General features: G+C 41.8%; 2 protein-coding genes across 2 annotated transcripts; one reads left to right on the top strand and one right to left on the bottom strand.

Annotated features, from left to right (window-relative positions):
• The first annotated feature begins 3497 nt into the window (after positions 1-3497).
• LOC106588642 (transcription initiation factor TFIID subunit 5) lies at positions 3498-10157 on the top strand. Its single transcript, XM_014177822.3, has 12 exons — positions 3498-3925; positions 5163-5403; positions 5661-5808; positions 5936-6103; positions 6338-6501; positions 6834-6969; positions 7207-7327; positions 7515-7644; positions 8188-8352; positions 8593-8770; positions 9058-9235; positions 9449-10157. The coding sequence occupies exons 1-12, from the start codon at positions 3526-3528 to the stop codon at positions 9661-9663; spliced, it is 2244 nt and encodes a 747-aa protein (XP_014033297.1). The 5' UTR covers positions 3498-3525; the 3' UTR covers positions 9664-10157.
• Positions 10158-10168: 11 nt separating this feature from the next.
• On the bottom strand, positions 10169-11487 carry usmg5 (Up-regulated during skeletal muscle growth protein 5). The gene is given in 4 exon segments (NM_001141854.1): positions 10169-10291; positions 10490-10580; positions 10669-10767; positions 11416-11487. Coding segments are annotated over 2 exon segments (177 nt in total). The 5' UTR covers positions 10756-10767; positions 11416-11487; the 3' UTR covers positions 10169-10291; position 10490.
• Positions 11488-11691: the final 204 nt, after the last annotated feature.

Genomic DNA, 11691 nt, shown 5'->3' on the forward strand with positions numbered 1-11691 from the left:
CATGGAATAGCCTTCATTTCTCAAAACAGGAATAGACTGACGAGTTACAGAATAAATGTCTTTGTTTCTGGCCATTTTGAGCCTGTAATTGAACCCATAAATGCTGATGCTCCAGATACTCAACTAGTCTAAAGAAGGCCAGTTTTATTGCTTCTTTAATCACAACAACAGTTTTCAGCTGTGCTAACATAATTGAAAAAGGGGTTTCTAATGATCAATTATCCTTTTAAAATTATAAACTTGGATTAGCTAACACAACGTGCCATTGGAACACATGATTAATGGTTTCTGATAATGGGCCTCTGTACACCTATGTAGATATTCCGTTAAAAATCAGCCGTTTCCAGCTACAATAGTCATTTACAACATTAACCATGTCTACACTGTATTTCTGATCAATTTGATGTTATTTTAATGGACAAAAAATGTGCTTTTCTTTCAAAAACAAGGACATTTCTAAGTGACCCCAATCTTTTGAACGGTAGTGTATTTTGAATTTTGTTCCAGCAATAGGGTGCATTCAAACTAAAAGCTGATTGATTTAAATTCTGACATGTATTAGATCAAATTGCTATGAAACTGTTGAACCATGTAAACACATACTGACATGTGGTTTTGGCCAAATCTAAAGCAATAGTTACAGATGTAATTTGATCACTCTTTTGTTGCTGAGAATGATGGGCGTCGTGATTTCAATCAATTGACTGAAAACCCACACTAACACACGGTTATATCAACAGTGTTGCACTTTTCATGTAGTCTACTTTCGGTCAGCTTATAGCCTAACCACTGATCAAGCAACATTATAGACTAAACGCTCAAATCCTGTTGCTGCAGGATTGTTTTGCTGTGACTGAATATAGATCAAATTAAGATCGTACACCTGTATGTTATTCCTTAAAATAATCAATATCTTAAATGAAATCTCTATGTACAATGTCCTTAGACAAGATGACTAGTCTGGCTAAAGTCAGATAAGCAGTGTAGAATATAAGAGGATATACAGGGATTAGTGAAGGACAAAGATTCCCATCAGAAATCTTGCTGGGAGAATGATTGAACACAGGCTGCAATAGCATGAATCCTTGTGGCTCAAAAGAGAGAGAGAGAGAGAGAGAGAGAGAGAGAGAGAGAGAGAGAGAGAGAGAGAGAGAGAGAGAGAGAGAGAGAGAGAGCTGGCCACACTGTAAAGGGGTTACCATGAATTTACAGGCAGCTCGGTGGCAAGTAAAATTCTGTATTTAATATTACTGTACACCTACTGTAATATAAACATGGTATCAAAGCAAGTACTGTGTAATGACACAGAGTACAATACTGTAAAATGTACATTCTCACTCATGGGTGCAACAAATATAGCCTTTTACAAGGCGCGCCTCAAAATATGTTAATGAGCCAGAAACAACAATACCATGCACCCACTAGTGGTCAAAAGGTTTTTGACGCTCCAAAGATACAGTATTCTGTGGGATGGAATTACAGTACCATTCGATATACAGCAATTTTCCCACAATGCACCATAATTTACAGTATGCTGCAGTTAAACATTTGAGTTTTTTACTGTTGATAATACCTAAAATGAAGGTATAAATTACAATTTCCGTTAAAGTGCAGAGAGAGAGAAAGTACAGTGGCATACTTCACATGCCCTGTAACAATGAGTACGTTTGCATGCACACTAATCATTTGAATATTACACATGATTATGGCAGTAAGCCAAGTATGGCAATAGTCATGTAAACACTTTAGTCTTTTTATCTTAATCGGAATAAGGTAAAATTCTAAGCATACGCCAAATAAAACACCTAGTTTGCTGAGAAATCTTTGGAATTATTAGAAATGTTAACACCTTACTCGGTGTTCCAGTGGTGTGTTTGATCTGCGCAGGCACCAGCACCGGTAGGACAAGCCTCCCTCTTAAGCGCAAGTGAAGGGAGTTCGGAAAAAGTGAAAGTATGCATCTTAGAGATAGTTTTCACATACAAACTTTACATGTCCGAACTCAGAAACAAATAGGCTTCACAAAAATACCTTGGTCACTGTGGTAGAAAGTTCAATTTGACTGGATTTTTTTCTGCACTTATTTAAAGAAGTTTACCCAAAATCAAGAAACTCTGAAGTGATTCCATACATTGAAACTAGTTCATTGGAGCTTGTCCTCTCCCCCTCTCTCTCACTGTAGTGTTATACTGAAACAACTGCAAAAATGGGTCACATGACTCCTGACATTGCTGAATGCAAGCTCTGCGACTTTGCCATTTCAATATCAGTTGAAAGACCAAATGACTAAACTGTAATTTCATGAGCCAATGACATACGTAAGGTGGAAATCTACACAAAAATCTTTTCCATATATAGTGAATTCATGATTCAGAAATATGTGAACAGTTGTTCTATTGAAAGCCTCTGGCCGAATTAGCTATTTTGGTCAAAACTACTATCGGTTTGAGTCAGGAAATGTTTACTTATTCACCTAAGTTCCTCCTTATTGTCCCATCAGGTAGCCTGATTTCAGATTTGTCCATGTAAACTGGATTATTAGGAAAATCGTTCTTCTTGCAAAGCATGTAAACAGTTTAAACAAACTATTATATTAATCTGACTATCCACAATAATAAATCAAAATTGCATTATTGTATTATTGTGTGCATGTAACCGTACTCAATATGTCTTTCTCATAGAATAGACTGACAGCACAGCATTGTTGAAGGAGCAGCAGGTAGCTTAGCGATTAAGAGCGTTGGGTCAGTAACCGAAAGGTCGCTTGGTCGAATCCCCGAGCCGACTAGGTGAAAAATCGGTCGATGTGCCCTTGAGCAAGACACTTAGCCCTAATTGCTCCTGTAAGTCGCTCCCTATAAGAGCATCTGCAAAATGACTAGAATATAAAAATGTATTGCTTTTTCTTTCCTTTTTTTTACACCATTTCATTGAAAACATCAGCAATAAAAAAATATACTGGTATTGCCGAATCCCTTTAAGGAGATTTGATCACTCTCTCAAACGTCAGGGAAAGTGACAGTGGGCCCAAAGTGCCACCTACTGGTACAACTGACACATGACTGGCACATATAGATCACAGATCCCCAATCAAGGATAATCATTTTTTGTATATTTTTGTTAGCAGGTGAAAAATATATACTGACTAAAACTAAAAGCAATACAAGTAATGCAAAAAATATTTACCTCTAAGCTATTAGCTGTCCTCTTCAATAATGTTAACTAAGTTACAAATACAAGATTTTCATATAATACAAAAATGTTAACATCATAGCACAATATTTCTACAAGCAAGAAATATGAGTTGGCCATAATAAATCGTTCCTAAAAATAAAAATTGAAATTGTTATAAACTCGAATTTTGATTGGCTGCTGTACAGGAATGACGGTTCTCTAAGAATCCGCCTACACCACTGAGAACCGACGACACTACAATCTGTCCTTAGGGAGGACCAATCAGAATGCCAGATATTGTGCGGTCCACGTTTCTTTATTTTGCCCGTACATGCGCACTTCATTTCGAAAATGGCGGCTGTGCAAGATGGTCAGCTCAATCTGGAGGTCGAAAAAGACATAAAAACAGAAATAACAAACGATGGGTCTGGAAATATCAATGCAAACTCTTCGTCACCCGGTTCTACGTCTTCGGGCGGTAAATCGAAATCTCCTGCGGGATCGGGTGAAGATCAACAGACACTGCTCGCGGTGCTGCAATTTCTCAAGAGGAATAAATTGACCGAGTCGGTCGACATTTTGCGGCGAGAAGCGGGCTTATCTGCAGATGATTCCCCGGTATCCGAGTCGGCGGGAGCTGGATCGGGTGGCGTCCCAAATGTCAGTGCTGATGGGGGGGATGCCAACTCTCTCCTCAGCCGAGTGTCAATGGCCACCCCCGTCGCACCCCCGGCCACCGCAGCCCCAAAAGGTCTCGTGCGATCACATTCAAAAGTCATGCGTATTGTTTTTATTTTCCTTGTTAGCTAACTACCCAGCTAAGATACCAAACGCATGAGTATAACTTGCATATTCACAAGGGCATGTAATGCAATTGATTTGTTATTACCAGTTGGCTTACTGTTGAATGAATGAGACACGAGAGAGCTTGACAGGCAGTCCTGAAACTACTGTTTTTGTTCCTCATACTGTTGCTGGTAGATGTATGAAAACAGTTATTGTGATAAGACCATAGCCGCGGGAAGTAGGGGTGTTGAGTGTGTGCAGCACCCCCTGAAAAAACAGAATTAAAAAAAAATAGTAACGCAAAATAGTAATATTTTTGGGAAAAATTATTTTCACAAAAGTACGGACTGATATAGAGGTCTGTTACCATGAAGCACATTTCCTTTTCTCCAGCATCTCTGCTTTGGCAAAAAAGGTAGTTAGTTGTATAATTAAGAACAGTATCTTTCGTAATTCAATATTTGCAATTGTAAGAGTTGTTGCTCTGTCCCTGCGATTGTCATTCTAATAGAATCCAGAAAGAACAAAACCCCATCCTCAAACATTTATATTTGAGGACAGGGTTTTAATATTTTGACCAAATAAAATAGAAAAAACACAATTGACCATCCTTACAAACCACTTAATGTACATTACTGTATTGTACATAGGCTGGTCATCTAGGTTAGTACCGGTAGACTTTCCATCACTATGAAGAAAAACAACGTATAATACAGTAATTGAGTACATTGAGACATCAAGTGGTTTCTGGTGACGTGGCTCAGTTGGTAGAGCATGGCACTTGCAATGCTAGGATTGTGGGTTGGATTCCCATGGGGGGCCAGTATGAAAATGTATGCATCACTACAGTAAGTTGCTCTGGATAAGAGCGTCTACTAAAATGGAAAAGGAATGAATAGACCATTTTCCCTTTGCACAAATAAATAAGTTGTATTTCCTTAGTATTTCAAGAAACTGGAAAACATATATCAAGCAAGTATTTTTATGTTCCACAAGTTAACTGTTTTGTACAGATAATTATCAGACTGGTTACAAATGCAGGTAAACACTCAAATACATTTAGCTTCTGTTTTCACAAAAGTATGGGCCTTTCCTAGTCGCAGCACCCCAACCCCCAAACTACTATGGATATGACCAATAGTTATATTACTATTAGTTAGCTACTCCAATATATTTTCATTCTTCTAACTGTGCTTGTACAGTGGTGGCAGCATCAGGTGGGGAAGACCAACCAGACGTCAACGTTGTCTTGTCGGCCTATAGCCAGCAGGGGGACCCTGTCCTCTACCCACTCTACTATAACGGCCTGAAGAAGTTTATTGAGTCTGTCCTGGACTGCCACAGAGCTGAACTCTCCCAGGTCTTCTACCCACTGTTTGTCCACATGTACCTGGAGCTGGTCTACAACAACCACGAGAATGAGGCTAAACAGTTTTTTGAAAAGTAAGTGTTGTGGACTGGTAGTGTTTTTGCTCCCTTGTAGCATCTCCAAAGTTCCTGCCTGTCAAGTACATGTCTTTATTGATTTTAGGTCCAACTGGTGTATTGATTTGTCAGGGACTTTTATGAGTTCCACAATCAAATGGAAAACAACCTGTTCTATTTGTAACTGCCTAACTTAGTGTAATGTTACACTATGCATGCGTTATTTAGATGTTAGATCCACTGACTCTTCTCCCTGCTGTCTCTTCCTACCTCAGGTTCAGCGGTGACCAGGAGTGTTACTACGAGGAGGACCTCCGCATCCTCTCGAGCATGTCCAAGAAGGAACACATGAAGGGAAACGAGACCATGCTGGACTTCAGGACCAGCAAGTTTGTCCTCCGCATCTCCCGAGACTCCTACCAGGTAAGTAGCCTTGGTGGGCCATTAACTTCAAATCCCAGCACTGACTGGGGGGGGGGGGGAAGGAAAACCAGAAATGTCAAGGTCTCTGTGGCAGTTGACAATAACGTATCATATGTTATCTTACCAGCTGCTGAAGAGGCACCTTCAGGAACGTCAGAACAACCAGATCTGGAATATTATACAGGAACATCTCTATATTGATATCTTTGACGGGATGCCTCGGAGTAAAAGTCAGATTGATGCCATGTCGGGCAGTCTGGCTGGGGAGGGCAAGAGAGATGCCAACAAAGCCAAGGTGTGTGTGTGTGTGTGTGTGTGTGTGTGTGTGTGTGTGTGTGTGTGTGTGTGTGTGTGTGTGTGTGTGTGTGGGGGGGGGGGGGGGGTTTGTTTTAAAGTAGTGTTATCAATGTATGGGTGAGCAAGCCAGTGAGCAATACTTTTTAATTTTAGATATGCATTACTGTATTTGCTGATTGAGAGACTATCTGTACTGACTACACTTACTGTACCACTCCTGGCTGTTGTGCAGGTGTTCTATGGTCTTCTGAAGGAGCCAGAGATCGAGGTGCCTCTGGATGATGAGGATGAGGAGGCAGAGAACGAGGAGGGCAAACCCAAGAAGAAGAAACCTAAGAAGGACAGCATGGGCTCCAAGAGCAAGAAACAGGACCCCAACGCACCCCAACAAACTAGGTACTTCACCACTGACACACATTTCTTTAGTTAGGGGTTGTTTTCCTTACACCACACACCCTAGCGAACCGTTTTGCTAGGGAAAAATGAAAAAGTTTATTTCTTATTGGACCAGTCCAGGTAGTCCCTGTTTCAGTCAGTTTTCATTTGGTGCCTAATAAACGCAGCCCAGATTTCCTTATGTTTCAGAGACCACGAACAACATTTGTACTCTATTCTGCACTAGAGTTAGCCACGAAGCTTGTTAGCATTTGCAGTCCCTCCCCATTGAAACAACTGTTACTGCCTGACTATGACTTATACATTGACCGTGTTAATTTTTCATATCCAAGAATCCCCCTCCCCGAGCTGAAGGACTCTGACAAGCTGGACAAGATCATGAACATGAAGGAGGCCACTAAGAAGATCCGTCTGGGCCCAGAAAACCTACCCTCCATCTGTTTCTACTCCTTCCTCAACGCTTACCAGGTCAGCCATGCTTGGATATGGATTTTGAATGTTTGATAACTTTATTAGTATTCAAGTATAACTTGATTTCAATGTTGACAAAACCTTATTCATGTTTTTGCGATGAGCTCAGTGTTATCAACGTGAAGCTTCTAAAGCATCATTATTTAATATTATGAATAAAACTTTTATTCACAGTATTACCACAAAACAATGCGGTAACATATACAGTATTCTGTCTTGACCTTTGACCTGTAGGGTCTGACAGCGGTGGACTTCACAGATGACTCCAGTCTGATCGCGGGGGGCTTCGCTGACTCCACCGTTAGGGTGTGGAGCGTCACCCCCAAGAAACTACGCCGGGTCAAATCTGCAGCAGGTAAATGACAGTGGTGACCACAGAGATAATATACAATACATCATACACATGTTATAACCAAGGCAGAAAGTAGCATTCCACAAGCCATCTATAACCATTGTTGAACTTGAGATCATAAGCTTGCACATACATTGCTAGTAACCATGACTTTAAATCTGCTCCCCCTCTCTCTCTCGTCTCCCTGTAGACCTGAGTAATATTGATAAAGAGTCTGATGACGTGTTGGAGAGGATCATGGATGAGAAGACGGCCAGTGAGTCTAAGATCCTGTACGGACACAGTGGACCAGTATACGGCATCAGCTTCAGCCCTGACAGGTAAGATGTTATAAAGTGATCATTGGGGAGGACACTTTCCCAAACTCAGATTAAATCTGGTCCTGGACTATGAAGAATGCTCAATGGAGAATGTATAAGGTAGGGGTTTCGAACTGATTTTGCCCCGGTGGGGCCGCATTCGAGCTTCAATGAGGTCTGGAAGGCCGTACTGAAGCCGTCTTATTTCCTTGCCGTCAAATGTTTCTAAAAAGGAGTCCACTATACATTGTTAATGGAATTGTTATGCTCCCTGACGGTCTAGTGATTATTAGCGAGCTGGACAGTCAAGAAACGACACTGTTTTTATTTGACACCCCTGGTCTAAGGGCTTTTTAGTCCAGGACTATGCTTAATCTGTCTGGAAAACTGGACCTGGGTGTATCATGTAGTGTGGTGTATCGGACTAATGTTAAAGAGGAGGCAAGGATACATTAGTTTGAATTAATTGTTAACTTCATAGAGATTTGAAACACTAGAGTTAGTCTTTTCTAGTGTTCTTATTTCTATGGTTAACTTCAGTTCTCCTCTAATCATGTATTTTAGGAACTACCTGTTGTCCAGTTCTGAGGACGGTACGGTCAGACTGTGGAGTCTGCAGACGTTCACCTGTCTGGTGGGGTATAAAGGACACAACTACCCTGTCTGGGACACTCAGTTCTCACCCTATGGTTACTACTTTATCTCTGGGGGACATGACCGAGTCGCTCGGTAAGAACCCTTATTAATACCTAATGTTACATTTGTTTCAATGCAGTTAATGAATGGCATTCTTTGGGCCTGTTTCCTGGACTGAAAAGGATGTTCAATGGAAATCCTCTATTGACGGCTTTCAAGGCTTCATTTATGTCTAGAGAAAAAGCCTGATTTGTAATTTGGTTTTGTTTACCTGATGGGTCACAAGAAAACAGCCACTGGTCCTTTGAGGTTATGCGTTGTCTTCTTCCGCAGTCTGTGGGCGACTGACCACTATCAGCCCCTGCGTATGTTCGCTGGTCACCTGGCTGACATCACGTGCACCCGCTTCCACCCTAACTCCAACTATGTGGCCACGGGTTCAGCTGACCGTACCATCCGCCTCTGGGACGTCCTGACTGGAAACTGTGTCCGCATCCTCACCGGTCACAAGGTATGAAGAGTTCAAGGTTGTAGGGCACCTGGTGATCTGTTCTCTCCCAATAGAATGTGTATAGGATGGTTTGGTGTTCAAGGTCATGTTTAGTAGGCACGAAATGGGAGACTAAACCTTGAAAGGGAGGAGGAACAACCTGAATAGATTTTTTCCACAACCCTGAGTAACATGTCCTTTTGTACAAATGTATATATGATTTAAAATAACTTGTTGCAAACTGTACACAAGACTAGTGTGTGATGTTACTGAACCTCCATATCTCATTAAACCGGTTTGGTTCCCAGGGCCCCATTCATTCCCTGGCCTTCTCCCCCAATGGGAAGTTCATGGCCTCGGGAGCAACTGATGGGAGGGTTCTACTGTGGGATGTTGGTCACGGCCTCATGGTCGGAGAGCTGAAGGGACATGCTGACACCATCTATGCCCTCAAGTTCAGCAGGGACGGAGAGATACTAGCCTCAGGTTGGTGTCCCTTTTAGTCAAACTGGCATGTAATAGCCTTTTCATACTACTGAGCCCTTTGTGCTGGCCTGGTCATGCACCCACCATACTTGAAAGGACAACGTGAAAAGAAAATACCTGAGCAAGCACAGTATGGTTTAGGAGGATATTGGGTCTACAAGAAACGTATGCTTGTACTTTTCCACCACTCCACTTATATAATTTATTTTCCAGGCTCAATGGATAACACTGTTAAACTGTGGGATACACTGAAGGCCTTTGATGATGTGGAGCTGGATGACTTCACCGCGGCAACAGGTCACATCCATCTACCAGAGAACTCCCAGGAGCTGTTGCTAGGCACCTACATGACCAAGTCCACCCCTGTCATTCACCTGCACTTCACCCGCAGGAACCTACTGCTGGCTGCAGGGGCCTACAACCCATGAGGACATTCAGAGAAGCCCCTGCTAAAAAAAACTAGGGCTGTGTGAGATGAGAAATTACAAAAGTCGTATCCAACCGGTTAAAGACAGTGGATCAAAGCAAAATGCCCAACCAGTTGAGTTGGCTAACTGAAGTTTATCTACTGTGATGCAGACCTAAGGACCATGGTTGTTCCAAAAGCTGCAGCACCGCCAAGCTGATCTAGGATCTGATTGAGCCCACCCAGCCTAAAATGGCTCTGGGGTGAAATTGCCCTAGATACAGATCCAGGATAAGCTTGTCCTCACAAATCTAAATCCTTAGTGGGGGAAATGCAAAACTGACCCAGGACCAGTGTCTAGGAGCAATGTCACCTTACTCCCCTAATGAGTGCCATTACTAGCCTGTTAAAGAGACCATGTTTTTTCACTGCCACAAACACAGCTTTATGTGGCTGTCATGCTGTATAGTCTTTTATAACGGTGCATATTGTGTAAATAAAACACTTTTTTAATGACTTGGTGGGTTAAATTTTACATTGTTTTTAATGTTAATAACACGATGATGCCAAATAATATGGCCTTATTTCTTACAAGCACATCCAGCTGCCGCCAAACTTCCGACCACTATACTACAGAACAGTCAGGACACCTGTGAGGAAACAAAAACACATGGGAAATATACAGTTAGCTTTCCACAGGCAGAAACATGTATTGTCCATACAAACACTCCTGATTATAGTCAAATACACATTTCTGAATAAAACAGTGCAGTCTTAACAAAAAAATTGTAAGTTTGCTAGACAAAATGGGTACGAGAAACTGACAGTATCCTATGCAATACACTCACATCACTTTGCCGTGACAGCCGCCTGTTTCTTGGGCTTCAACTTCAAGAAGAGGGCAATGGTGGCTATGCTTGCATATGTGAGCAAGACACACTGTGGACAGAATAGCACACGTGTGACCTTTCTGAGAATGTGAACTGGTTGTACACCACCTTGCACAGTAATTCATGCATGAACTTACATTCCTCCTGCCTGTGATTGTGTATGCATTGAAGTACTTGGCAAAACCAGTAAACTGGTGACTGGTTCCTGCGTCGTGTCCGCCCATGTTGGATAGTAGCTGGTCCCGAGAGAAATAGATTACTCAGTCAATTACAATGCATTGATAATAGGAGGCTTACAGAGGGCAAGTAAAAAGTAATGCCAACCGCAAATTATGGAACGGCCTATTTCTAACACCCACGCGCAAGTAGTTAATATCAGTACTTATTGTACTGGGGGAAAAAAGGATTACTCAAGACAACTTGCCTGTCAAACATTGAAGCTCAGTAGCCCTAGCTGACAAGCCTGACGGCCTGCAAGCCAGGCAACTTCTTCCCACAAGTGGAAACAAATCGGCTAACGTAACGTTAGCTAGTTACAGTAATTATATCATGTAATTGTGTGGTACCATTCAACACAAAGCGGACTGCTATATTTGTGTGGGTATTGCTTGTTTGTTAGCTGGTTCGCATTCATTCAAAAACAGTAGCTGGCCAGGCAGTAGCTAGCTAGCTCCCGCTAGAGGTTAACGTTAGCAAACGATCTGGCTTGTCTTGAGTTACCTCGCTAACGTTAGCAATATTGTCTAGCAAGATTAGTTGGTACTGACAAACAACTAAACGGGCATTTTAGAGACACCACAAGCAACAGCATCCAGGACAACGCTGTTATAAAACGTAGGGAAATGAATAAAGCTAGATGTTATATTGATTGTCACTATTCTTACCTTCAACACACGACCCTTGTGCACGGAATTGAACAAGTGCCCTTCAACGAGAGAGGCCGAAATGCTAAAAGTATCAGGAAATCCCGCCTACTCTCTACAGCGCATGTTCAGTAGTTAGTATTTAGTGAATCAATGTTTGTGGACAAAGCTAACGTCAGTCAATGAATAACCCCGCCTTTTTAAAGTAAAATTGGACAATGACAGGTTTGTTGAAACGTCAATCACTTGAAAGATGGACGTGAATGGACAATTAGGGAAACGCCCACTGAAGTCAGT

Source organism: Salmo salar, chromosome 02 (assembly GCF_965601325.2).
Source record: "Salmo salar chromosome 02, fSalSal1, whole genome shotgun sequence".
NCBI classification, from domain to species: Eukaryota; Metazoa; Chordata; class Actinopteri; order Salmoniformes; family Salmonidae; genus Salmo; species Salmo salar.